At 51.6% G+C, this 26487-nt stretch overlaps 9 protein-coding genes across 9 annotated transcripts; 5 read left to right on the forward strand and 4 right to left on the reverse strand.

The window, feature by feature from the left end:
* Nucleotides 1–470: 470 nt before the first annotated feature.
* Nucleotides 471–677, reverse strand: COCCADRAFT_86992 (uncharacterized protein; the record flags this gene model as incomplete). Its single annotated transcript, XM_007710596.1, has 1 exon — nt 471–677. A coding segment is annotated over one exon (207 nt), but the record flags the coding sequence as incomplete, so codon positions are not given.
* Nucleotides 678–874: 197 nt separating this feature from the next.
* COCCADRAFT_86769 (uncharacterized protein) lies at nt 875–3165 on the reverse strand (the record flags this gene model as incomplete). The annotated part of the gene is made up of 6 exons (XM_007710597.1): nt 875–1196; nt 1253–1551; nt 1597–1950; nt 2002–2610; nt 2672–3052; nt 3142–3165. The coding sequence occupies 6 exons, from the start codon at nt 3163–3165 to the stop codon at nt 875–877; spliced, it is 1989 nt and encodes a 662-aa protein (XP_007708787.1).
* Nucleotides 3166–4066: 901 nt separating this feature from the next.
* On the forward strand, nt 4067–6172 carry COCCADRAFT_33770 (uncharacterized protein; the record flags this gene model as incomplete). Its single annotated transcript, XM_007710561.1, has 5 exons — nt 4067–4228; nt 4291–4633; nt 4684–4761; nt 4810–4918; nt 4966–6172. 5 exons carry the CDS (start codon nt 4067–4069, stop codon nt 6170–6172), a joined length of 1899 nt encoding a protein of 632 aa, XP_007708751.1.
* A 490-nt stretch (nt 6173–6662) lies between these two features.
* COCCADRAFT_33771 (uncharacterized protein) lies at nt 6663–7473 on the forward strand (the record flags this gene model as incomplete). Its single annotated transcript, XM_007710562.1, has 4 exons — nt 6663–6820; nt 6949–6994; nt 7102–7219; nt 7355–7473. 4 exons carry the CDS (start codon nt 6663–6665, stop codon nt 7471–7473), a joined length of 441 nt encoding a protein of 146 aa, XP_007708752.1.
* An 873-nt stretch (nt 7474–8346) lies between these two features.
* COCCADRAFT_86869 (uncharacterized protein) lies at nt 8347–19963 on the forward strand (the record flags this gene model as incomplete). The annotated part of the gene is made up of 4 exons (XM_007710598.1): nt 8347–8401; nt 8488–8645; nt 8696–19216; nt 19274–19963. The coding sequence occupies 4 exons, from the start codon at nt 8347–8349 to the stop codon at nt 19961–19963; spliced, it is 11424 nt and encodes a 3807-aa protein (XP_007708788.1).
* Nucleotides 19964–20819: 856 nt separating this feature from the next.
* Nucleotides 20820–21515, reverse strand: COCCADRAFT_86950 (uncharacterized protein; the record flags this gene model as incomplete). Its single annotated transcript, XM_007710599.1, has 1 exon — nt 20820–21515. The coding sequence occupies one exon, from the start codon at nt 21513–21515 to the stop codon at nt 20820–20822; it is 696 nt and encodes a 231-aa protein (XP_007708789.1).
* Nucleotides 21516–22470: 955 nt separating this feature from the next.
* On the forward strand, nt 22471–23146 carry COCCADRAFT_86942 (uncharacterized protein; the record flags this gene model as incomplete). Its single annotated transcript, XM_007710600.1, has 3 exons — nt 22471–22627; nt 22769–23046; nt 23114–23146. The coding sequence occupies 3 exons, from the start codon at nt 22471–22473 to the stop codon at nt 23144–23146; spliced, it is 468 nt and encodes a 155-aa protein (XP_007708790.1).
* A 313-nt stretch (nt 23147–23459) lies between these two features.
* COCCADRAFT_33775 (uncharacterized protein) lies at nt 23460–24353 on the forward strand (the record flags this gene model as incomplete). The annotated part of the gene is made up of 1 exon (XM_007710563.1): nt 23460–24353. One exon carries the CDS (start codon nt 23460–23462, stop codon nt 24351–24353), a length of 894 nt encoding a protein of 297 aa, XP_007708753.1.
* A 191-nt stretch (nt 24354–24544) lies between these two features.
* Nucleotides 24545–26414, reverse strand: COCCADRAFT_2085 (uncharacterized protein; the record flags this gene model as incomplete). The annotated part of the gene is made up of 2 exons (XM_007710525.1): nt 24545–26211; nt 26264–26414. The coding sequence occupies 2 exons, from the start codon at nt 26412–26414 to the stop codon at nt 24545–24547; spliced, it is 1818 nt and encodes a 605-aa protein (XP_007708715.1).
* Nucleotides 26415–26487: the final 73 nt, after the last annotated feature.

Genomic DNA, 26487 nt, shown 5'->3' on the forward strand with positions numbered 1-26487 from the left:
TGGCACTCACTGTCACTTGTAGCTCGTCTGTCAACCTCGACTACCCCGGAACTTCGCTGTCAAGGTACCCATGTAAGCACAATCCCGCATTGCTTCGTACGAACAAGCAGCATCCCAAAACCCTCCCTTCTCCCCCTTATTTCTTTTGGCCATCATAGCACACAACCTACCCCTTGTTTTCAATTCTGCACCTCTTCACACTACTCGCCACCGCCTGTTTTCATATTCCTTTTTTTGTTTTCGAAAATAGTCTTAATATTGCGTATACATAGGTGCGCAAAAGTGAAACCCCTAGTAGGCGTCACTCGCACATCTATAAGCCCTCCACAAAAATAGATCCAAAACACCGTTGTTAGAAGAAGAAAGAAACCCGTCCTTCTTTTGAGGGAGCCAGCCAGGGACCTACGCGACCGCTGAATGCCAACATGAACTACAAGCCATACTCCAAAGAGCTACACATAGACCACAAACTATATGGAATGAGACAACATGCACAAGCCATAGGCCTCAAGAGCTCGTGACCCGAGCAATGCTGCTCCCAGAATTTGCTCTCGCTCGTCCAGAAGGCCCTCGCGACGAGACAGCGTGACCAGACGACGAGTTTGGCCGACTGTTGCTACGAGGTCGACCAGCCGAACGACGAGCACTGGATGATACATGGTGCTCCCCTGATGATGAATGGTGCCGTCGCTACAAGGACACAAAGCACAAACACGTCAGATCCACTCGAACCAAAAGCCAATGCCTGGACAAGAAGAAGACAGAGAGAGTGAGAGAGTATAGAAAAAAAAGACCTAGAAGTCTAGGAATATAATTAAGAGTACACCGATTCGGCCACACAGAATGCTCATCTCGAGTTCTAGGGACTTAAGAATCAACGTACCGAGGTTTGGCTGCCTTGACGCTCATAATCTTTCGGCCGCCTGTCTCTCGATGTCGTCCCATCGTCCTGAAGACGCAGGTTTTCCAGTCGTCCTTGAGCTGAATCGTCCACACGTCCTGATGACTTCTCCGCCGTGCCATTTGCGCGTGATTCTGCAAGCTTGGCCAATCTGTCCCAGCGATCTTGTCGACTTTGCTGCCTTTGTGTCGCGTTGTTTTGCGATTCGGCATAGTCGTGCGAACAGTCGTCAAAGAGCTGAGGGTTGACTTCCATGAATAGCTTCATAGCATTGTATACCATACCATGAATCGTTCTACACATAATTGTTAGCCTCCAAGACTTTGCTTACGACATGGTGCTGCATCATACCGGTTCCAGTGTCCCTTTGAGTTTTCGTACAATGGTGCAAACATGATTGGCAGAATGACTTCGACGTTGTCGCTGACAAGATTGCAGAAGTATTCGTTATTCCAGAAGTAGAGTGCTCGCTCTGCAACCTGGAAGTGGGGGCTGGCGACCGACTTGGCTAATTGGTTGAACAAAGGCTCTTGCACCTTTGCAAACTCGGCAGGGTCCATGACTTCAAAAATGTCTTCAACTTCGTTCAGGAACATGACCTCCTTGGTGCTGTTCACCTTGGGCCAATATCGGAGAAGACCCAAAACAACCTGCACATGTTAGCCTAGCTTGCTGGACTGGGCATCTAACCTTACCTCTTCTGTCAAAGCTGCATCCTTTTCTAGGAACTGAACAATGCAGTACGCCAGCTGTGGATGATACATGCTCAGACTCTTTACCTTGTGCAGCGGAATGAGCACCCTTGTCAGGAAAAGCTTGTGCTCTTCCTTCAAGGGCAGAGCAAAACCGTTAATGATGGAGCCGAGGATTTCGAGAAGCTCGGCAATTCCGTTAAATCGTTCCGTCTCATAGATGAATTGGAAGAAGACATTGTTGATGGACCGACGAATGTAGGAGCGGAGGTTTAGGAATTTGCCGTATATGCGATGAAGCGTCGTCTTCAAAAAGTCGCGTTCTCTGGGGTCTTCGGAATCGAAAAGCTCAAGTAGCTGGGAAGATTAGCTGCAGGACTGGTAATTGTTAAAAAATCAGGTACATACGTTGAGCACAAAACTGTGGTCTATGTATGCTTTGGCAATGTTTGTGTTGAAGTCCTGGCTCTCAATGAAGCGCAGGAAGAATTCGTAGACGACTTGAATGTGTGGCCATGCAACCTCCAACACAGGCTCGTCTTCTTCGGGGTCAAAAGCCTCGCCCTGTGGGTTCATGGGAGGTGGAATGGGTCGGAACAAGTTCTTAGCAAACATTTCCACGACGCGAGGATACATCTTCTCTGTAATGACCTGACGATTGTTGGCAACGTAGTCAAGCAACTCGTGCAGGGCCAGGCGCTTGATCTCCTTGGACTTCATGTCACCGCTGGCATCGTTAAAGTCGAAGATGATGTTGCATTGGTCGATCTTCTGCATGAACAGTTCCTCCCGCTTGTTTGGAGGCACCTCGTGGAATCCGGGTAGCTTCTCCAGTTCACGCTGACGCTGATCGGAAATGTCAAAACGCGATGAATGCTGCCTCTTTGGAGTCCTTATACCCTCAATATTGTCCTTGGGGGTCGCTTGAAGACGGTCGAATATGCCCGACTTCTGGCCCGCCTTTGGAGGCGCAAGGTCGCCAGGCATGGTCTCGGCAGCGCCAGGAGGGGGAACGTGCTGCAAGAATACTTAGTCTACGCAGGCCTTCTACATAAGTATGATGGGCAAGAGTACTTACAGGAGCGCTCGGGCTGATGACGACGCTCGGCGCCAGGGGCTGTCCAAGTCTAGAAGGCGTGCCTGGACCTGCAGCACCAGCATTGCCAGCATTGCCAGGACCCATCAGGCCCTGTCCAGCAAATGACTGCTGCCCACCTGCTAGAGAGCCCGACGAAGGCTGCTGGTTCTGTTGTAGCGACCCGTGGTGGGCTGCGGCGCCATCAGTAGCGGGCTGGTTCTTGCTTCGCGCGTCGGTGAGCTGCGTCTGTGATGAGGAAGGAGTGGCCTGGGCGGAGCCCGAGGGAGAATTCGAGGCACCGAGCGACGGCGAAGCAGTGCCCGAGTTTGAGTCCTTCTTCTTGGACGACTTTCCATCCTTGCTTCGAGAAAGCTGTTCAGACTAGACATGTTAGCCTCCGCGCATAGAGAGGGGCAGGGCACCGGGCGGTGGCCGCAGCGCAAGGGTTCAGGGAGGAAACGGAGACTTACGACCCTTTGCCGGAAACCCTTCATGATTGTGCAGGAGCGCTCAGGGCCAGGTCAAGCGCTGCGGAGGTGTCTGCGGAGACGGGCGTCCGAAATTGAGGCGAGCCTCTGGGCGTGTATCGAGGGGGGTCGCAATCCAAGAGCGCCAATGGGGTGCCAGAAGAGGAGCGCAGGCAGGGGAAATGACGACTGGGCAGGCGTGCAAGTCAGGTCGACATGGAGGACGAGGGGACGCGTGAGATGGTGGATGGAGGCTAGTGTGTAGCCGTCTTGGGATGCAGCACGGGGAGTCGGTGGAGGGCAGAGCTCGCGAGAGGGGGGAGGGAACAGAAGGCAGCTGAGGGGAGCCCCAACAACGGTGTGGTGACGTAGAGGCGAACCGGCAGAGAGAGCGAGGCGTGTAACTGAAGAGCTGGAGATGAGAGAATGAGCAGGTCGTCAACTGACAACTCAGGGCTGCTGCCAGACAGACGGCGTCGAGTGATTCGCGCTAGCCGTCCCGTAGCGAGGCCGTGCGTTTGGGATGTCGAGAGCCCCGCCGCGGCCGTCACGACATCATACACCCGATAGCACATGTACATACACACGGCCATGCGGCGACGGGCGCTTTGAGAGATGCGAGCCAGGGGCAGCGAAGGAGACAACGCACATAGACGACAAATAGGCTTTGGCGGCGTTGCATGGCTGCACGTCACCTGACCACCCGCGCCCATAACGAGCCATAAGGCAGATCCCCGGCACCATATATAGTAAGTAGTACTTTAGAGGGACGCTGCAAACGGGGCCTCGCATGCTCAGGGTCTGTGTGTGCGCCCTATTTGATAGTCCTTCTGCCGTGCTCGGGCAGACTCTGCAAAACACCACCACACGAGACTGCGTGTAGTTATACTCTGTGCCCTGTGAACAAAAAAATCTGTTGCAGTGCGCCATGAGTGACGAACAATCCACGCCCACTGCAAACGGCGAAAGCCAGCATGCATCGTGGCTGCCTATTCCATCGCGTGCCATCTCGGTTGTCGAGCATCCAGCCATCATCAAGAACGTGGAAAAGGGCATTGCCTCGTTGGGCGGGCCTGTCAAGCTGAGCAAGGTCAGCAAAAGTCTTTGTACTACAACTCCATGCCACACCCGCATGCTAACACGTAACCCAAGGGCCTGCGATCGAAACTGGAAACCACCGTTAACGCGGAGGGCGATGATGAACTGAAGAAGCTCATCTCTGTCTCTCTTCGTCCCGACGACCCCTTCGCCAAGCGTTTGCTATCCACCCCAGTGCGCACCAACAACCTACTCCTCAAAGTCACAGTCCCCAAGCGAACGGGTCGCAAACGAAAGCGCGACACTGCGGGGCCCTTTCTTGCTGAAGACGACATAGCCCGTGACAACAATCAGACATACGTCGATGCGCCAACAATCTACCGAAGCATCCAAGACAATGCATCCACATACAAGGTTGCTCTTGTTGGTGTAGTTGACGAGACTCACCGGTTCAGGAGTAAGTGCTGACTTCCTGACCACATTGAGTATCTGGTGCTGACTACTTAGATATGCCTGACTTGCAGTATGCCGCTTCTCACAACGACACAATGCTCGGCTTGCGTGATCACATTCTTTCCAGACGATGTAAGATTGAGTCCAAGTAGTCCCAAGACATGACTGATAATTTTTCAGATGACAAAGTAAAGAACTACAACATCAACACAGCAGCTGGTGCAGATCTCACCAAGACTGTCGGCCCATCTGCAGAGTTTCTGCAAATGCCAATCGCTTTCAACTACCGGTATGGTTACAATTCTGCGAATCCAACATTTACTAACCCCTAGCTAGATTCCAGCAAAACTCCAATGTCAAATACACCGACCAAGGTGTTGTCAATGTGCAGAGAAGTCTGTCTTATAACGCATACACCATTGTCAAACCCACCGACGAGCATGTGCCAAATGGACCGAGACCCAACCTACCCGCAGAGAGGGATCTCTCGCCTTATATGCAGTCGTTGATCGCCAACATTAGAGCCTTGCTCCTTGAACGACCTATTGTCACTCGCCAACTTCTGTACAACAGACTCGGGTGGAGCAAGCGAACCAAGCTCCGGCAAGCAGCTATATACTGTGGGTATTTCTTCGAGAGTGGACCTTGGCGAGAAGCACTTGTGCGTTGGGGGGTAGACCCTCGTAAGGATCCTAAATACCGCAAGTACCAAACGGTGTCTTTTCTCTCATATCTCAAATCGGGTATATCAAAACACCGCGCAGTTTTCGACCAACACGTCATGAAGCTAGCCAAGATGTCTCCGGAAGAGCTGGAGTCTGAGCATACTTTTGACGGTGTTCATGTCTCACAAACTGGAAATCTATTCCAATTCTGCGACATCACCGACCCTCTGATTTCGAAAATTCTTTCTACAAAGGATATCAGGACGACGTGTGCGCCGACCTTTCAAGGATGGTATCATGTGGGGACATGGGCTAAGGCGACGGTGATACTAAAGGATAAGATGAACACAATCATTGGTGGCGAGAAACCAGATGACTCAATATACCAGCGTGTTGTCGACTGGCCGGAACTATGGGACGACAAGGAAATGGCAGCTCAATATAAAGCAGAGATAGATGACCGCCAGGTACACCAAGAAAAGAGAAGAGAACACCAGGTTATGCACAACGTCCGTTGGGCTGCAAGAAACCCGCGATACACTTTCGAGAAAATGGAGGCAGAAAACGAACAAGAAAGGCAAGTGGATGATGCGGAGAATTTGGAAGACGTTGATGTTCCCGAAGATATGACAGAAGATCCTGTCATGGCTGACACGGTCTTGGATGCAGACCTCGACGCAGATGACGAGGGTGCTGACCAAGGTGGCGAGGGTGATGATGGCGATGATGAAGATAAAGAAGATACGATGCCAGATGATGAGCTGGACGAGGACATGTACGGGAGCTCAGACGGTGAAGATGACAATGATAGCCCTATCATGTCTCTTCGAGCCACGTCCGAGGGCCCCGCGCCTTTTGGAGGATACTATAGGGTATAGGGGATACAAACTGATTCCCATAGATATTAGTGAGACATGAAGTGCATTTTTTCTATTCTCTGATACTGAACGAGCGCAACTTTGACTTGAAAATGACTCTTTCGTTGATGAGCTGGTTGCTGCAAAACCCCACACAGGTTGGGAACACGTGAATTGGAAACAGCGCACTCAAGTTCAATGGACCACCGTGACACTAATGACTCCCTGATATTCATATAGACCAAGAAAACAGGTATACTTAGTACGCAGTATATGCATGCGGGGTGTCAGGACTATGCTTTCAGCCTTGGGTATAGTGATAGTAAGAGCGACCCACTTTTCCATGCTTGGCTTGGGTGCAACTCGGATCGTCTGAGCTTTCGTTTTCATAACCTCACGCGAAATCGCACCACCACCGACATCACCCCTCGCCCACGCAACGCCGGCTCAACCGTCCAGTAGCCTCCCTCATCACCTCGAAAAGCTAGCCGCCAGCTAATTGAACCGCACCATGCTCTTCATGCGCGCCGCGTCAAAGGTCAGCCGGGTGGCAGTCCCGGCCTACCGAGCACCTACCGTTGCATTGAACGCTCAGCGCACCTTCTCGCAGTCGGCTATCCGAAAGAGCGATGCGCACGCTGAAGAGACGTTTGAGGAGTTTACCGCCAGGTACGAGGAATCCATGGAGGGGCTTGGACGATTGGGGAGAAATAGTGGGACCACGAACTACGGACAGCCATTGGGTTCGATTGACCGCATCTAGAGCTGCAGCGCTGACTTTTGTGTCTCCATTGTAGATATGAGAAGGAGTTCGAGAAGGTCAATGATGTTTTTGAGCTTCAGGTATGTTTGTTGTGCCCCAGCATACGGCCCGCACCGGTATCACCCGAGCTGCATTGAGCCAGCTGGTGGACTGCTGTGAATGAGAGCTATGCGCTAACACGTTGCAGCGAAACCTGAACAACTGCTTCGCCTACGATCTCGTCCCCTCCCCCGCAGTCATCACTGCCGCTCTCCGCGCTGCCAGGCGTGTCAATGACTTCCCCTCGGCTGTCCGAGTTTTCGAGGGTACGTTTCTCATTATACCCCGCCCATGTGTATCTGGACGGTTTACGCAGCGGCGGGGCGTGGAACATGTCACAAGATGATGCGACTTTGGGGTGTGACCAGCCACGGAGCTTTGATTACTAACATACGTCACAGGTATCAAGTTCAAGGTGGAGAACAAGGGCCAATACGCCGAGTACCTTCAGGAGCTTGAGCCGATACGCGAGGAGCTTGGTATTCCCCTCAAGGAGACCCTCTACCCTGAGGAGAAGTAGATCGCAGGCTGGTATGCTCGCTATCCGATTATCTCCTTCTTGACATCGAATACTTTGGAGCGCCCAATGTAAATGCCATATTCCAATTTCCTTTACTAGACAGAAGACCGGAAGCGAACGTGGCCTGTACAACTGTGTGATGTATTGCAGCATGAATGGTGGTCAACGTATGCCAAGGCGGGTTGGTGGTGATGCAGAGTGCAGATATTTAGATGCAGCAGGTAGATGGAATGAGATTTGCAAGTTCAAACACATTTAGGACATGCTCGAAATCTTGATAATTCGGTAGGCATATGTGGTAGTACGAATATCATATATCCTCGTTCGAACACACAAAATATCTCCAGTCAGGGTTGCAGTCATCAACACACTTGCCGGCGGACACGATAGGCTCAATGCCACAGACCGGGGATTTGTAAACGCCGATGGCGCTAAGCCCAACTCGCACAGATGCAGGGGCAAAGCAGCCCAATCAGCGGCAGGCAGTCACGGAACTTGCCGGTTCAGAGTCCAGGGCATTCCCACCTCTGCGACCAGTCGTCAGTTGAGTGCTCTGCAGAGCTCAAGACGCGACCTCAACCAGCACCTGCTGGACGCGCCTTCCCACCCCACCACCAGTCCTCGTTTTCTCATAACGATTTTAATGACCAACCGGGCCATCTAGCCCATCCCTTCTTTTTCACATTTTAATATTCCCCATTGCAACCACCTGCCGCTGTTCCTGCACACGACTGCGCCGTTACCAGAGCAAATGCGCCTGCCTTCTGCCACACCGGCCGCGCAACCCACAGAGTAAATACGACACTGTACGGCGCATTCTGAGAGGCCTCCACACAAGGGGAGCAGCAGCTGTGGGCTGCAAACATTCTCGCCATGGCATCTCACAACTTCGAGGCTATGGCCTCCAAACTAGACGACCCTAACTCTGGTAACGAAACAATTCAGATCTGACGGCCACGATCGCACGCGGTCGCGCATATTGAGAAACTTGAACAGAGGCTGACTATGACACAGATCTGAGAGCAAAGGGCACCCAGGCCATTGAAATCCGGGACAACATCGAGAGCTACTGCCAAGGACCGCAATACAGCGCATTCCTGAACCACCTAGTTCCCGTGTTCCTCAAGATACTCGATGGCAATCCAGTATTCATATCCACATCGCCCGAACAGGTGAGCGCAAAACCCGCAGCAATAAAGGCAGCCTTCTGACTCAGAAACAGCGGATACGAAACTGCATCCTCGAAATCCTGCACCGCCTGCCCATGAACCCGACCGAGGCGATCGAACCGCATGCGGCAAAGATTGTGGATAAACTCATGAGTCTGGTTAAGTTGGAAAATGAGGACAATGCGGTTTTGTGCATGAAGACCATTATGGATTTCCAGCGCCACCAAACCAAAGCCCTCGCGGACCGCGTTCAGCCTTTCCTCGACCTGATCCAAGAAATGTTTGAGACAATGGAGCAAGCCGTGCACGACACATTCGATACAAGTGCGCCTGCGTCAACCTCGTCAGGCGTCCCCTCGACCCCGAACAATCACCAGTTTTCGCAATCTCCTCGTCCCAATTCGCCAGCAACTACGCTGAGTTCCAGCTCCGCAGGCGATCTTGGCTCGGAGCACCAGCAGACGCGCATGCTGCTCAAGGGAATGCAGTCGTTCAAGGTTCTCGCAGAGTGCCCGATCATTGTGGTATCACTATTCCAGGCCTACCGGAACTGCGTGAACAAGAATGTAAAACTCTTCGTTCCGCTTATCAAAAATGTGCTTTTGCTCCAAGCGAAGCCGCAAGAGAAGGCGCATGAAGAGGCCAAGGCCCAGGGCAAGATTTTTACTGGTGTCAGCAAGGAGATTCGGAATCGAGCTGCTTTTGGCGATTTCATCACCGCTCAAGTTAAGACCATGAGCTTTTTGGCTTATCTCCTTAGAGTCTACGCAAATCAGCTGAATGACTTCTTACCAACATTACCGGATATCGTTGTGCGCCTACTCAAGGACTGCCCACGAGAAAAGTCGGGTGCGCGGAAGGAGCTACTGGTAGCTATACGGCATATCATCAACTTCAACTTTCGCAAAATCTTTCTGAAAAAGATTGACGAGCTACTGGATGAGAGGACCCTGATTGGAGACGGACTTACCGTGTATGAAACCATGCGCCCGCTTGCATATAGTATGCTTGCAGATCTCATTCACCATTTGCGAGATTCGCTTTCCAAAGAACAGATTCGCCGCACAGTCGAAGTGTACACAAAGAACCTGCATGACAGCTTTCCGGGGACCAGTTTTCAGACTATGAGTGCGAAACTGCTACTGAACATGGCAGAGTGCATCGCAAAGTTGGAGCCCAAGGAAGATGCTCGGTACTTCTTGATCATGATTCTCAATGCCATTGGGGACAAGTTTGCGGCTATGAACCGTCAGTATCACAACGCTGTTAAACTCTCGGCACAGTACAGCCAACCATCAATTGATGCGACTGACGAAAATCACATGGCCGTTCAGGACAGTCCTCCAGACTGGGATGAGATTGACATCTTCAACGCGACACCCATCAAGACATCGAATCCCCGGGACCGAAGTTCTGACCCAATTGCTGACAACAAGTTCTTGTTCAAGAACCTATTGCACGGACTCAAAAATCTCTTTTACCAGTTGCGAGCGTGCAATCCGGCCAAGATCAAAGAAGAGATTGATCCAGCAAATGCGTCGGCCAATTGGCATGAAGTTTCCTTTGGTTACAATGCTGAAGAGGTCGAGGTTCTCATTAAGCTTTTCCGCGAAGGTGCGAAGGTGTTCCGTTATTATGGCACCGACAAGGCGCCCGAGACTCAAGGCATGTCACCAGGAGATTTCATGGGCAACCAGCATATGATGTCGAGTGGCAAAGAAGAGAAGGATCTACTGGAGACGTTTGCGACAGTTTTCCACCACATTGACCCAGCCACATTCCACGAAGTGTTTTCATCCGAGATACCCCATTTGTACGATATGATGTTCGATCACCCGGCATTACTCCATGTTCCACAGTTTCTTCTTGCTTCCGAGGCCACATCCCCCAGTTTCTCGGGCATGTTGCTACAGTTCCTCATGGATCGGATTGAAGAGGTTGGCACTGCAGATGTCAAGAAGTCATCCATTATGCTTCGCCTCTTCAAGTTGTCCTTTATGGCAGTTACACTCTTTTCCGCTCAAAACGAGCAAGTCCTCTTGCCGCACGTCAGCAAGATCATTACGAAGTCCATTCAGCTATCAACGACTGCTGAGGAGCCCATGAACTATTTTCTCCTGCTCAGGTCGCTCTTTAGGAGCATTGGCGGTGGTAGGTTCGAGCATCTATACAAGGAGATTCTTCCTCTTCTAGAGATGTTGCTTGATGTTCTCAACAACCTTTTGTTGACGGCGCGCAAGTCTGCAGAAAGAGACTTGTTCGTTGAGCTTTCTCTTACCGTACCTGCGAGGTTGAGCAACCTTCTACCGCATCTTAGCTACCTGATGAGACCGCTGGTCGTTGCTTTGCGAGCTGGATCTGATCTTGTCGGTCAAGGACTTCGTACTCTGGAGCTTTGCGTGGATAACCTCACCGCTGACTATCTGGATCCCATCATGGCACCCGTGATAGATGAATTGATGGCTGCTCTATGGGAGCATCTCAAGCCGAATCCATATAGCCACTTCCATGCCCATACGACAATGCGCATCCTTGGTAAACTCGGTGGTCGCAACCGCAAATTCATCACAGGGCCACCAGAACTCGACTTCAAGCCGTACTCGGACGATCAGTCCTCTATCGACATACGTCTCATTGGATCAACCAAAGACCGAGCGTTTCCTGCGGCAATCGGAATTGACACCGCAATCGCAAAGCTCTACGAGGTCCCCAAGACACCCGCGGCCAAGAAGTCAGATACATTCCACAAGCAGCAGGCCCTCCGCCTCATCACAGCCCACACAAAGCTGCTGGTCGGCTTCGACAGCTTGCCTGAGGACTTTGCACAGCTGGTCCGCCTGCAAGCCAACGACTTGTGTGCCAAGAAGTTCGATGCCGGTTACGACATGCTCACTGCGTCGGAGCGTGAGAAGTCAATCACCAAGAAGAGCGTGGAGCAGGAGACTTTGAAGAAGTTGCTGAAGGCTTGCATCTTTGCTGTGTCCATACCTGAGTTGAAGTCTGATGCTGAGGCTCTGGTGAATAACTTGGCGAAGCATTTCACACTCCTGGAACTTGGAACCCAGTTCGCAACGCTCAAACACAAGACAAAGCCGTTTGATGTCCATTCGGGCGAGGGACCCGTCGTGATCGAAACTGACGTTATTTCGGAAGCCATCGGCGAATCTCTAGCTTCAGAGCACGCTGCTGTGCGCGACGCTGCGGAACAAGTCATCATAACCATGCGCGATGCCACAAAAGCCATTTTTGGAAATGACGGCTCTCTCGACAAGTTTGTTTTCTTCACTGAGCTTTCCAGCACTTTCTGTCACAACTGCCATGCGGATGACTGGTTCATGAAGTCTGGCGGAACTCGTGGTATTGAGATCATGATCAAGCAGCTAGGTCTTCCTCAGACTTGGTTGGTGCCTCGCCATTTCGAACTTGTCCGGGCTTTGAACTTTGTCATGAAGGACATGCCCATCGATCTGGACTCGAAAACGCGCATTCAAGCGGAAGGACTTATCCAAGATCTCATCCGGCGATGCCACAAGAAGATCAAGAAGGAAGACTTTGATAAGGGCAACAACATTACGCTGAGGCTTTGTCAGCAGCTCGTGGGTGACCTGTCGCACATGAATAAAAATGTGCGTGACGCGACACAGAAGGCTTTCCAAGTGCTGTCCGATGTCACTGAACTGAGCGTGAGCGATCTCATCACACCCGTCAAAGACAGGCTCATTCTGCCTATTTGGACAAAGCCACTCCGAGCGTTGCCCTTCAGTATTCAGATTGCCTACATCGATGCCATCACCTTCTGTCTGAAGCTCAAGAACAACATTCTCGAGTTCAATGAGCAATTGACAAGGTTGCTTATGGAATCCCTCGCACTAGCAGACGCCGAAGACGAACATCTTGCGAGCAAGCCCTTTGAGCAAAGGAACGCCGACCACATTATCAATCTGCGGGTAGCCTGTATTCGACTTCTCTCCACTGCGCAGAGTTTCCCCGAGTTCAGTACTACCCCACCAAACCAGACGTTCCTCCGCATCATCGCTGTCTTCTTCAAGTGTCTCTATTCAAAGTCCCCTGAGGTCATTGAGGCAGCCAACATTGGACTTTCGGGTGTCATCTCAGCGACCAACAAGCTACCCAAAGATGTGCTTCAAAGCGGACTTCGACCCATTTTGGTCAATCTTCAGGATCCACGAAAGCTTTCTGTCGAAAACCTTGATGGCCTTGCCCGTTTGCTGAAGCTGCTCACAAACTACTTCAAGGTGGAGATTGGAACTCGTCTTCTTGACCATCTCAAGAGCATCGCCGATCAAAACAGTCTTCAGAAGATCTCATTCACCATGATTGAGCAAAATTCCAAGATGAAGATTGTGACTGGCATCTTCAACATCTTCCATCTGTTGCCACCGGCGGCTGCTACATTCTTGAAGCAGATCATCGAAAAGGTCATCGAGTTGGAGAGTGCACTTAGGAGAACGCATTACAGTCCATTCAGAGAACCTCTGATCAAGTACCTGTGCATGTATCCGAAGGAAGCCTGGGACCATTTTGCCCCCAATCTGAAGGATCACACCCAAGGACGCTTCTTTGCCCAGCTGCTCCAAAACCCGGCAAGCGAGGCCCTCCGCAAGCAGGTCACAGAAGATATTCCAGGTTTCTTGAGTGCCATCAACCCAGAGGGTACTGATAAGGAGAAATGCCAAGCTCAGCTCAATGGTATTCACATTGCCTATGCTCTGTGTCAATGCGAAGAGACTAGCAAGTGGCTTGTTTCAGACGCAGAGCTACGCAAAGGACTTTTCGAAGCAGCTCGATCGTTGGAAAAGAAGCTCAGGGCAAACACCCTCGACGCGGAACTGCGTTTGGCGACTGAACAGGCTGGCGACCAGATCATGATCATCTTTACCACGTACCTCAAGCATGAGCCGAGCAGTCTGGATTTCTTCTTTGAACTTGTCGACGCTGTCACATCCGAGGAATTCAAGGCTTCTCCACGGCTGTTTGACTTTATCTACGAGCGTATCATTTCCAGCGACTCTGTGGATTACTGGAAGACAATCGTGAACAAGTGCATTGACCTGTACACGTCACGCAATTCGTCACAAAAGACGAAGACTTTCATCTTCCGGCACATTGTCAATCCCATCTTTGCCATGGACGTAAAGCGCAACTGGGAAGCCTTGTTTGACCCGAAAGCCAAGGGTACCAAGTTCATGGATAAGGCCATGACCGAAACCATCCATAGCCGGCTTTGGAAGCCACAATCGACACTCGAGCTTTCAGAAGACACCGCGCAGCTTGGTGTAGATCATTCACGCATGGAGCTTCTCCAACTTACCACCCTGCTCCTGAAACACTACCCTGGTATGATCCAAGAAGCCCGTAAAGATGTCATCAAGTTCGCTTGGAACTACATCAAGCTTGAAGACATCATCAACAAGTACGCTGCCTACGTGCTCATCGCCTTTTTCATTGCCGCTTTCGATACACCTGTTAAGATTGCTGTGCAAGTCTATCAAGCCCTGCTCAAGGCACATCAGAATGAAGGTCGTTCACTCGTGATGCAAGCGCTTGAACTCATGGCTCCTGTCTTGAAGAAGCGGATGCCAGTGCTGCCTGGGTCAGACTCTAAGATGCCTCGCTGGATTCAGTTCCCTCGCAAGATTCTCTCAGAAGAGAGTTCTAATCTACAGCAGTTGATGAGCATCTTCAACTTCTTGGTTCGACACCCAGATCTCTTCTACGAAGGAAGAGAGCATCTTTCGCCAATCATCATCACAGCACTATCCAAAATCGCGCAACCTCCGAATCCCTCGGCTGATGCAAAGAAACTTGCATTGAATTTGATCCGCCTGATCAGGACTTGGGAAGAACGTACAGCAAGTGAGAGTGGCGGCTCATCGGATCGACAGTCGGAGTCGCCGCAGGCTCTTAAGAGGCGTGCTGACGGATCAGCCGTGGTTCCAAGTTCCGCGCCGAAGGGCTTTGTTGCAGGTGCTCCAATCCGGATGATGTTGATCAAGTATCTTATCCAGTTCATTGCATACCTGCCAGAGCGCTTCCCCGTTGCTTCGCCAAAGCCCAAGGATGCCACTGCCGCCGCCCCCAATACCGCGCAACCTGCTGAGATCTGCAGGAAGGCTGTGCAGCTTCTGCACGACTTGCTTTCACCACGACTATGGAACGATCTGGATCTCGATCTTATGCTTACCAAGAAAATCGAGGAGATTCTTCTCACTGAGATGAAGCAGGAAGACAAGGCTGAGGTTTTCAATACTCGTATGATCAACACGCTTCAGATTGTCAAGGTCATCGTCAATGTTAAGCCTGATGACTGGGTTTTGCAGCGCATCCCGCAATTTCAGAAGATCCTCGATAAGCCCATTCGATCCGAGAACCCCGATGTCCAAGCCAGCCTACATGCAACGGACGAATCTGAGGATGGTGCTATGAAACTGAAGCCTATTCTCAAGCGCATTCTAGAGGTGATGCCTGAACCCGTTACTGACGATGAAGGAAATATTGAGGAGTCGCCTTCTACCGAGTTCGTCAACTTCCTCGGTACCATCGCTACTGAGGCACTCTCCAATAGCTCTTATGTCAGCGCGATCAACATCCTCTGGACCTTGTGCCAGAAGCGACCCGAGGAGATTGATCAACACATTCCGCAAGTCATGAAGGCATTTCAAGGCAAGATGGCCAAGGATCATCTCGCAGGCAACAGCGGAGTTCCCGGACAACCTGTGCCACCTGCTATGCGCCCTGAAGGAGCCAATCCTCCCACGGATCCTCGCGAGATTGAGATTCAAACAGACCTGGTACTCAAGACTGTCGACATCTTGGCTGCCCGGATGAACGAACTCGGTGAGAACCGAAGGCCATATCTCAGTGTCCTTGCATCACTGGTCGAGCGATCGCAAACCAACTCGGTCTGTATGAAGGTACTGGATCTTGTCGAAGAATGGATCTTCCGCTCCACTGAGCCTGTACCGACTCTTAAAGAGAAGACTGCAGTACTCAGCAAGATGCTGCTGTTCGAACATCGGGCTGACACCTCGCTGTTGACTCGCTTCTTGGATCTCGTTATTCGCATCTACGAGGACCCCAAGATTACGAGGAGCGAGCTGACTGTACGCATGGAGCACGCCTTCTTGATCGGTACCCGTGCGCAAGATGTCGAGATGCGTAACAGATACATGGCCATCTTTGACAAGAGCTTGAGCCGTACTGCGGCCAGTCGCCTCAGCTACGTCCTGGCTTCTCAAAACTGGGATACCCTTTCTGACAGCTATTGGCTCAGTCAGGTCATTCATTTGATGTTTGGCTCAGTCGAGATGAACACTCCAGCGCAGCTTCATTCAGAAGACTTCCGCCTTATGCAACCTAGCACGTTGTTTGGAACTTATGCTCGAGACTCCAGGATTGGAGATGTCATGGTTGATGACGAGCTGGAGAACCTTATCATCAGCCATCGCCGCTTCTGCAACCAGCTTGCTGATGTCAAGGTCAAGGACATTTTCGAACCGCTCGGTCATTTGCAGCACACTGACAGTAACCTGGCACACGACATTTGGGTGGCTTTCTTCCCACTAGCCTGGACTGCACTTACAAAAGACGATCAGAGCGACCTTGAAAAGGGCATGGCAGCTTTGCTCACGAAGGACTACCACTCCCGCCAACTCGATAAACGACCCAACTGTGTTGCAACCATGCTCGATGCTATCGTGCATTCCCGCCCACGGGTCAAGTTCCCACCTCACATCATGAAGTATCTGGCCCAGACGTACAACGCGTGGTACACTGCTGCAGTGTACATGGAAGAATCTGCCATTTCCCCCGTCGTTGACGTCGAAAAACTGCGTGAGAGCAACCTGGATGCTCTGTTGGAGATTTACAGCGGCCTACAAGAAGACGACCTGTTCTACGGGACATGGCGTCGACGTTGCCAATTCATTGAAAGCAATGCTGCTTTATCGTACGAGCAGTGTGGCATTTGGGATAAGGCCCAGCAAATGTACGAGGCTGCACAAATCAAAGCCCGCACATCTGTTCTTCCCTTCAGTACCGGCGAGTATATGCTCTGGGAAGATCACTGGGTCATCTGCGCACAGAAATTGCAACAGTGGGAGATTCTGAGTGACTTTGCTAAGCATGAGAACTTTAACGATCTCTACCTGGAGTCAACCTGGCGCGTCTTTGATGCCTGGCAGAATGCCGAAACCCGCGAACAGCTCGATGCGACTATCAAAGCTGTTAGCGATGCACCAACACCGCGAAGAGTCTTCTTCCAGACCTTCATGTCGTTGCTCAAGCTCCACAACAAGCAAGAGTCGCAACCAGAGTTCCATCGACTTTGTGATGAGTCCATCCAGCTCTCCATTAGGAAATGGCACCAGCTTCCACGACGCATCACCCAGGCACACATCCCGCTCTTGCAGCATTTCCAGCAACTTGTTGAGTTGCATGATGCTAGTGTCATTTGTCAGAGTCTTGCTCAGACTACTCAAGTAAACCTGGATGTCAAATCGCAGGAGCTCAAGTTGCTCCTCAGCACCTGGCGCGATCGCCTGCCGAACTTCTGGGATGACATCAACGCATGGCAGGATCTCGTCACTTGGCGCCAGCATATCTTCCAGCTCATTAACGGTGTCTACTTGAACCTGCTGCCTCCAAACCAGAACAACGCCAGCGGCAACTCGTTCGCATACCGAGGCTACCACGAGACTGCATGGATCATCAATCGCTTTGCACATGTGGCACGCAAACACAACTTGCCCGAAGTGTGCATCAACCAGCTTGGACGAATCTACACTCTTCCCAACATTGAAATTCAAGAGGCCTTCTTGAAGCTCCGTGAACAGGCAAAGTGTCACTACCAGATCAAGGCCGATCTCAATAGTGGCCTAGATGTGATTAATAACACCAATTTGAACTACTTTGGTCCGAATCAGAAGGCAGAATTCTACACTCTCAAGGGTATGTTCCTGGCTAAGTTGGGTCAGAAGAACGAAGCTGGTGAAGCGTTTGGCACTGCGTTGTACTTTGACATTAAGCTGCCAAAGGCATGGGCTGAGTGGGGACGTTACAACGACATGCTGTTCAAGGAGGAGCCACAGAACCTGGAGAGGGCAGAGGCAGCGCTCAGCTGCTACTTGGAAGCTGCCAGCCAATTCAAGAACGCCAAGTCCAGGAAACTGCTTGGACGTGTTCTGTGGTTACTCAGCTTGGACAACCCGGAGCGCAAATTGGCGGAGAAGTTTGAAGAGTTCAAGGGTGATACGCCAGCGTGGTACTGGATTACTTACATTCCGCAGTTGTTGAACAGTCTGTCCCGACAGGAAGCTCCTATCGCGAGATCCATTCTTGGAAAACTGGCAAAGACGTATCCACAGGCACTATACTGCCATCTCCGCACGACACGAGAAGACATGGCTGTACTCAAGAAGACGCATGAGCAGAAGGAAGCAAAGGAAAAGGCGGCGAAGGCGAAGCAGCAACAAGCGCAAGCTTCACCAGCAACGAAACAAGCTTCACCCGAATCTGGTAACCAGGCAGCGGCCGCAGGCACTGATACCAAGCCTGCAGCCAACGGAACGGCCAACGGTACAGTCAAGACAGAAGGTGCGGCGCAAGGCAGTCCGAAGGCCGGCAACGCACCCGCCCCTGCCGATGCTCCTCCAGCACCAAAGAAGCCATGGGACCATGTCGAAGAGATCAGTGCTATCCTTAAGACGGCTTTCCCACTACTCGCGCTATCCATGGAGACAATGCTCGACCAAATCCAGAAGAACTTCAAGTGCCCTCCTGACGAAGATGCTTACCGACTGATCGTAGCTCTGCTAAACGACGGGCTGTCTTATGTGGGCCGCCAGCCAAATCTCTACGCACGCGAGATCAAACTACCAGCATCGACCGAAGCTAACATCACGCGTTTCGCTGAGTCTGTTCTGCCACCGCACATTCGCAAGGCTTTCGAGAAGGACTTTGTTACCAACAAGCCGACAATGTACGAATACATTCAGAAGTTGCGGACTTGGCGGAATCGCTTTGAAGAAAGGCTCGACCGAAGGAAGCTCACGGTGCCACTTGAGCAATATACGCACCAACTCAGCGAGTTCCGTTTCCTCAAGTTTGACGATGTCGAGGTACCTGGACAATATCTGCAGCACCGAGACAAGAACTCCGACTTTGTGCGCATCGAACGCTTCCTTCCCGACGTGGAACTGGTGCGCGGCATTGGCATCTGTCATCGCCGTCTCAGGATTCGTGGCCATGATGGAAGCATTCATCCTTTTGCTATCCAATTCCCTGCTGCTAGGAGCTCAAGGCGTGAAGAGCGCATTGTCCAACTGTTCCGCATCTTCAACGGTATCTTGGCGAAGCGCAAGGAGAGCCGCAGGAGGAACTTGCAGTTCCACCTTCCGCTTATGATTCCAATCACACCCAGTGTGCGCATGGTGCAGGATGATGCGTCGTACATCAACATGCAGGGTATCTACGAGGATTACTGCCGTAAGAATGGCATCAATAAGGACGAGCCCATACTCTTTAGTATCGAGAAACTGAGAGCTCTCCAGCCTGTAAGTGTTGGACGTAACACATTGGTTGGTGAACAAGAACTAATACAAACCGAACAGAAAAACCTGGAACACGCCAACAGTATCCGCCTCGAAACCTTTGCTGCTGTTCAAGAGAAATATGTACCTCCAACAGTTATCCAGGACTACTTCCGCGCCACGTTCCCCACCTTTGACGACTTCTGGCTATTCCGTCGCACATTCAGCTACCAGCTTGCCGCTCTTACGTTTATGACGTACGTTATGCACATGAACACGCGCTTCCCACAGAAGATCAGCGTATCCCGTGCCAGCGGCCGCATCTGGGGATCTGAATTGATTCCCAGCATGGCTGTCGGCAAGCCCATTCTACACAACTCGGAGCCTGTGCCTTTCCGTCTGACGCCCAACTTGCAAACAATCATGGGCCCGCTCAATCTCGAAGGCATCTTTGCTCCCAGCGTCATGACTGTGGCTCGATGCTTGATTGAACCCGAGGGCGAGCTGGAAATGCAACTCAGCATCTTTATGCGCGATGAAATGAACCACTGGTTCACCAGCCAGCACAAGGCTAATCAGTTGACACCAGAGGTCCTTAGAGAGAGTGTCCAGAACAACAGCGATTTAGTGGTCAAGAGGGCTAGTGCTATTGGTAGCCTGCCCACTGGAGCTAATCTGCCGGCAAACCAGACTGTGGTTGATCTCGTTGCTGTAGCGGTACACCCGGCCAAGTTGAGCCAGTGCGATCCGCTCTGGATGGCATACTTGTAGGAGACTTAGAGATATGGGTGTATAGGTGTTGGAGGATTGGTTTCTTTTTGGTCAAGTTTGTTTGATCAAGTGGTGATGGGGATGTTTTTTTTTAGCGTTGGCGTTTTGTTGTCATTATCGGACGGATTGGAGAGATATCGTATGTGTATTTTTGGTTTTGGCATGGCGCTTTGGAAGGGATTTGAGGAAAAACACGTTTGTCGATGGTGCTTTCGATGACCTATCCACTGTGTTCATTGTTTTGTGTTTTTGTACTATTTTGGAAGCAATCGACCTGTTCAGTATTCAGGAATTCTGTTAGACCTGTAAGATGGATTGAATGTAAATTATAGTCAGGATTTGTGTGTATACGAGTACCCTTTGTGAGATTCTTTCCCAATGCTAGCTGTCTTGATGGATTCCCACGACTCTCTTCAGACAGGTTTACTCTTCCATATCAGTGGAAGTACCTATGCCACTCTGCACTTTGCTCACCTCTCGCCACCTCTCCCGTCTGTACTACGCAAGCAAACTTGCCGGCATATGGATACGAACTCTGTGTAGCAACTTTTCATTCGGCCCGACCCGGCTCATTTCACTAGCACCAGGCAACCTAACTACTGTTACTCCGCGAGCACCTGCCGCTTACGAGCATCTGCGCAATCTTATCGATCGGTGTGGGTAACTCAGATTAGCGTCTGTGATCTAAGATACGCGTATCGAGGTTCGAAAGTCGGCAGCTCGGATGTCCCCGAGCCCATGTTTCTTGTCGCATTGAATGAAGAAAGGGTATATGCAACTCAAAAGCTGAATAGTAACAGCTCCACTATCATGTCTAGATAAATGAATCCTACGAGTATTTTGCTAAACACTGCATTTAGCCAAAAGCCCATTTAGGCAAAGCAACACCATCGCACCCCCTCGCCTGCCTCCACACACGATAACCCTCAAACACCAACTTGGGCAGCTCCAGTGGTGAAGGCCTCTCCTCGGGGGTCCGCGCCAGACACTTCCGCACCATCTGCACCAGATGTCTACACCCCGTATACCGCCTCCCCAGCGGCCTATGCCGTACTAAAACCTCATCGGGAACCTGCGCCATACGCGCAAGACAATGCAACACGAGTCCCACACTGTAGACATCACTCCACACACTGCCCTCACGCTCCGGCGCCTCAAACCGTGGATCCCCGCGCCCCAGCAATCGCGGATAGCGTGAACAGCTATCCGGCGGCGCTCGCACGCATCCAAAATCGCCCAGCACAACGCACGGATAAAGCGTATGCGCATCCGCACCTCTACTATACGCGCTACCATTGCGCGTTAAGAAGACGTTACCAGGCTTGATATCGCCATGTAGCATGGAATCCCAACCTTGCTTCTTCACCGCAGCTTTACCCCGAAAAGCACCGTCTCGTGTAGCGGCGTAATCGGCTCCTGTGCTCAGATAGCATAGTGCGAGGGATAGGTGCCAGAAGACACGGAAGACGAAGCCTTCGTCGTGTAAGCGGCTGTTGTGTGCGTTGAAGCGTAAGATCAAAGTGTCGAGGCTGCCGAGCTCGCAGTGTTGCATGTAGATTGAGATTAGAGAGGTGGAAGGGGAATAGATGGAGGTGAAGATGGAGACGAGGTGTGGGTGTGGGTTGCAGAGGTGCATAGCGCGGATTTCGCGTTTCGCAGCGTGGGAGGGGAGGAGGCGCTTTTCGATGTAGACCTTGGCCGTGGGGAGGTGCTTGGTTAGGTAGATGCCTTGGTTGTGGGCGCCGGCGTCGCCGTAGTGGGTTAGTTTTTCGAGGGTTTGGAAGGGGTTTGGGGGGAGGTTGTAGGGCATGTTGGGTTAGCTGTGATAGTCATATGGGTATATTATGTGTCTCTTGGGCATTTCGCCTAGCAGGTAAGGTGGAAGCATCTCTTTTTTGAGGTCTGGGAGTGCCATGGTGGATTGGTGATGGCAAACGGCCATGTCTACTGATGTGGTTGATATGGGCGTTTGGAGAGAACGTGTAAAGGTGGAGAGGTAACTGATGACGCTCTACGCATACACGTCGTTGGCACTCTACAGGTATATTTACATATCATTCAATATTCGATTCCAAATCCCCAGAAATGTGATTAACGTTTAGCACCCTGCTCACCGCCATGCAACGGTTGCTAGCGCCAAGTAGGACCGACGGGATAACCTGGTAGAATGTACTTAGCGCGACTAGAGTGCGTATATCCTCATCTGCCGGGAATGCTGGGGTTTATCAAAACTGGGGTAAATTACCTGCCGATTGCGGGGTTCAAAGACACTAACCCTATAGGCATTATCCTCGGATCTTGATCACGGCACCAGGAACCAAGTAGCTGCATGGTACTTTGTGTATGTATAAAACGTTAGCTACATGCCCATGACTTGTTCTCCTGTTTCACCTACGCTTCTGCTAGTAATTCCATAATCTAGGTATATATCTCGGCAACACTGCTCATTCATCATGCATTTTCTATACCCTCTTGCTACTGCCATCGCCACGCTGGCACAGTTCACCATGGCACAAGACGAAGCTGTACCGCCGCAGTTGACTCTGCTCTACCGAATGGAGGCTTTGCTCTCACCCCCAATCAATATTGAAGATATTCCTTATGGACAAACGCGCTCGATTATCCCCATCATCGGAGGCACCTTCAAGGGACCAAGACTGTCTGGTAAGTAGTTCAAGATGTCGTCTTCATTGTGAAAGTCGGTGGGAAGAAAAGGGGGCTGTCAAAATGGCTTGACTCCTGGACGCTCCCCCCTTTCGCAGAGAATGACGTCACACGATGCTACAGGTCTAATCTCACATACAGGCAAAATCCTGAATATTGGCGCCGACTGGCTTTTGGTGGACAACAGTGGAAAGACACGACCGGATACGCGTTATGTGCTCCAGACAGACGCCGGCGAGATTATTTACATTCAGACCGAGGGTCTGCCGCCAAAAGACAACCTGGACAGCACACCCAACATGCTGAGGGGCAAGTTCGAGACGAGCAGAAACAATACCGTCGCGTGGTTGAACGATGTCGCCGCCATTGCTGTACTACGGGTGGGCAAGCCAAATACTGTGCTCATTGATATGTGGGAGGTACGTCATCTGCCCTTTATCCAAGTTAAACAGAAATCTGCGGAAAAAAGCTGACTTGAAAATATAGGCAACGCCAGCTCCAGAGAGCAGCAAGCTGTAAGAGCAAATCAAACCCGTTGTACATAGCCGAATAAAAAAAAATGTAATAGTGATTCTAGGAATTGTACCGAAACGTAAATGGGCTTTCGAGCGATTGCAATGCCGAGATGATACGCTTGTGGGGCTAGTGGCCGAAAAAAACTTAGTGGCTCCAGTGTTGTGTGTGTTCGTAGCGCCGACTTCGCTCAATTAGCCAGTTTGTGAATATACCTCTAGACATCCTTACCAAACTAGATTTAATTTTAGTCACATAAGTACTACTTAGTTTACCTTGAAACTTACACCCGTAAATCTGAATTACCAAAAAAAAAACAATGGATTCGTCATGGCATCTCCTCCCGCAAGACCTACTAGACCTGCAAATCGGCCAAATCGACCTCCTCCTCGCAATGTACCCAGACGACCTCACCCTCTCTGACACCGCGCACTCGACCCTCGCCCTGCTCCGTGACGACAGCGACGGAGAAAAAAGCCAAGAAGCCATAAAATCCAGCCCAAGCATTTCCGCTACTTTGGACCTTTCCATTTCGCCTCCGGAAACAGCCCCATCAAGCAGCACACCGCAAACCCTGCGCTTACACCTCACCATCCCATTTACCTACCAGGACATTCCGCCTATAGACCCGCCTGCAGTCAAAGTCCGCGTGCAACAACCAACCTGGCTCAGCAAAGCGCAAACAATGCATTTGACAGCATCACTGCCAAACCCCTCCTCCCTCCTCGACACCCTCGACATCATCCTCGAAAAAGCCTCCTCGTACCTTTCCTCGCCTACCCCCTCCTCCCCTTCCCCCCCAACATCATCACCAGAACCGTTAGTACGAGCCTGGTTCCTCTTCCCCTCCATCTCCACACGCTCCAAGCGCCTCGACCTAACCACGCACGCGCCCCGCTACTCGCTCACCGGGTTCCTCTTCGCCGGGAAACCCGGTTTGCTCTGTGTAGAAGGCGTGTCTGGCGATATCGACGCGTATATGCGGTTTATCAAGACGGAGAGTTGGGGCGATATCCCGGCGTATCAGAAGAAGGTGAGTGAGCGGTGGAGGGAGGTTGGGGTTAAAGGGAGGGTGTTTGAGGGTATGAGCGAGATTACGGATCAAGTGGGGGAGAGGAGGGGGGAGAGGGGGATGAGGGGGGATATGGGGGGGTTGGAGGAGTGGTTGGTTGGGCGGGGGGTGGGGGAGGCGTTTGCGAGGGTTTTGATGTAGCTGGGGGGGTTTCACGGTGGAGGAGACGTTGACTTCTGAGTGTGTTTTGGGAAAAGAGAGGGTAAAATAGATCAAGATTCTGTTATATTTCGTTATATCGTCAGAAAGTGAAGAGGGAAAAAAACGCCGTGTATATGATATCTCCTAAATCCCCCGTGTTCAATATGGAAGGAAAAATGAAAAGAAAAGAATTAGCACATGCCGGTCAAGACGGACATGCCGGCGACGTTGTCTCCTCCCGCCATCGCCGCCTCCTCGTCTTCAAGTAGCTTATCAATCTTAGCCTTTGTCTTGATTCTCCAAAAGTCTTGTGCGCCATCAACAAATCTTGTGCTGATGTTTTCCACATCTTCAGCAGGACAAGCAGCAAAGCACAACCTGAAGCAGTTGAAGCTATCCTTTTGGCGAATCTGCTCGTTTGCGGCAAACATGCTACCAGGAGCCACAAGACAGAGATAAGGCTTGGTTGTCCAAAAGACCCAGAGGGCCCTGGAGAGGCGGGAACGCGGGACTTCTCTGGCGAGAGGGTGCGATGAAAAGTCGAAGCGGACCCATACGAACATGCCGCCGAGTGGGCGGACGAATGTGTACAAAGGCCTCTTCTCGACAACGGTCCAGTCGTCCTCTTGGTCAGTAATGTCAGCAAGACTCTTGCGGCGTCCGGCCTTGACAAGCTCCTTGCCCGAATCGAGCGAGTCACACATTTTCTGCATGCGGCGCTCGTAGTTGCCGCGCAGACCCTCGAGCCAGCGCACCCAGCCTTCGACTTTCCACCCGCTTCCGTCTGCTGCGCCTCCTTTTCCAGGGTCTCTGGACGATTGTGGGCCCATGAGCAATTCTGCAACCATGGCTTGCACGAAACCAGACGGTTGCTGGGTTGAGGTCTCGGTGATACGCACGAGCCGCTCGATAAGGGCGGGCTGTGCAGTGATCCAACCAAGACGGCACCCTGGAGCGACAGTCTTGGAAAATGTGTCGAGGCGCACCACGCGACCCTGGTAGTCGATGCTGAGATATGAGGGGATCAGGCTATCCAAAAACTCAAAACCTGATGACTTTTGGGGCTCGACGGGGGCGGCTCCAGTGGGCAGTGAAGAGGGGTACTGCAGGTACCAATATGGGTCGTCTTCAACGATGACAATGTCGTACTTTACGCAGAGGGCATAGATTTCGATGCGTCGCTGGACTGAGAGGGTGCCAGATGTGGGATTCTGGCCAATGGTGACGGTGTACATGATGTGCGGCCGACGACCCTTTGAGAAGTCCCAGTTTTCTAGGACGTCTTGTAGACCGCCCGGACCGGACACCATCATTCCCTCGTTGTCAATGGCAACAGGTGCAATGTTGAAGCCCCGTGGCTTGGCGGTCTGGATAGCATTCATGTAGCAGTAGGTTTCGCACAGAAGACCGGGTCGCTCTTCGACGGGGTCATGCTCTGCGGACCACTCGTTGCTGAGGGCGGTCAATGTCTTTGAGAAGCCATCGGTAGAACCACAGGTCAAGAGAATCTCAGGCCCATCCTTGTATGGAACAAAGGGGTGCAGGTTTTCGCGAGTGAACTGGCGAATGAAATAGTACAGAGGGGGATATCCCTGGGCCTGGCCGTATTGCAGCGCCGACTTGAGGTCAATCATGCGCAGAGGGTCCTGCACGTTGGAGTCTTTTGGTACAACCAGACGCGAGGCAGGTAGCTGCTTGGCCTTCTTGCGCGAAAAGGCCCAGAATCTATTTTGCTGCGGGGACGGAGGGTCCTCAGGCGGGGGGTCGAGGGGTTTGTTTGGAGTTGGCTGCCATCGGTCGGGGCGGGCGACCTTGGCCTCGAGTGTGTCATATGGGAAGTAGTGATCATCAGGTAGGCCTGACAGTTGTGAGCAATTGTAACAAGTATTGTAGCATAGATTAGTATGTACCTCCAGCTAATTGGGCAATGCCGGGAATCTGAAAGTATTTGTAGAATTGCTTGACGGTCGAGGCCTCACGGGCCTTTGTGCTGCGTGATAGCAAGTGGGCGAGACTGACGGGGTCTGGAAAAGAACTTGGGTCGGAAGTGTAGGGTGGCATGGTAGATAAGCAGCGCAGCCAGGCAGGCTTTGTAATGGTCTACCAAAGGGAGGGGGGAATGAGGATGAGAGAG

This window comes from Bipolaris zeicola (genome assembly GCF_000523435.1).
Source record: "Bipolaris zeicola 26-R-13 unplaced genomic scaffold scaffold_19, whole genome shotgun sequence".
Classification (NCBI taxonomy): domain Eukaryota; kingdom Fungi; phylum Ascomycota; class Dothideomycetes; order Pleosporales; family Pleosporaceae; genus Bipolaris; species Bipolaris zeicola.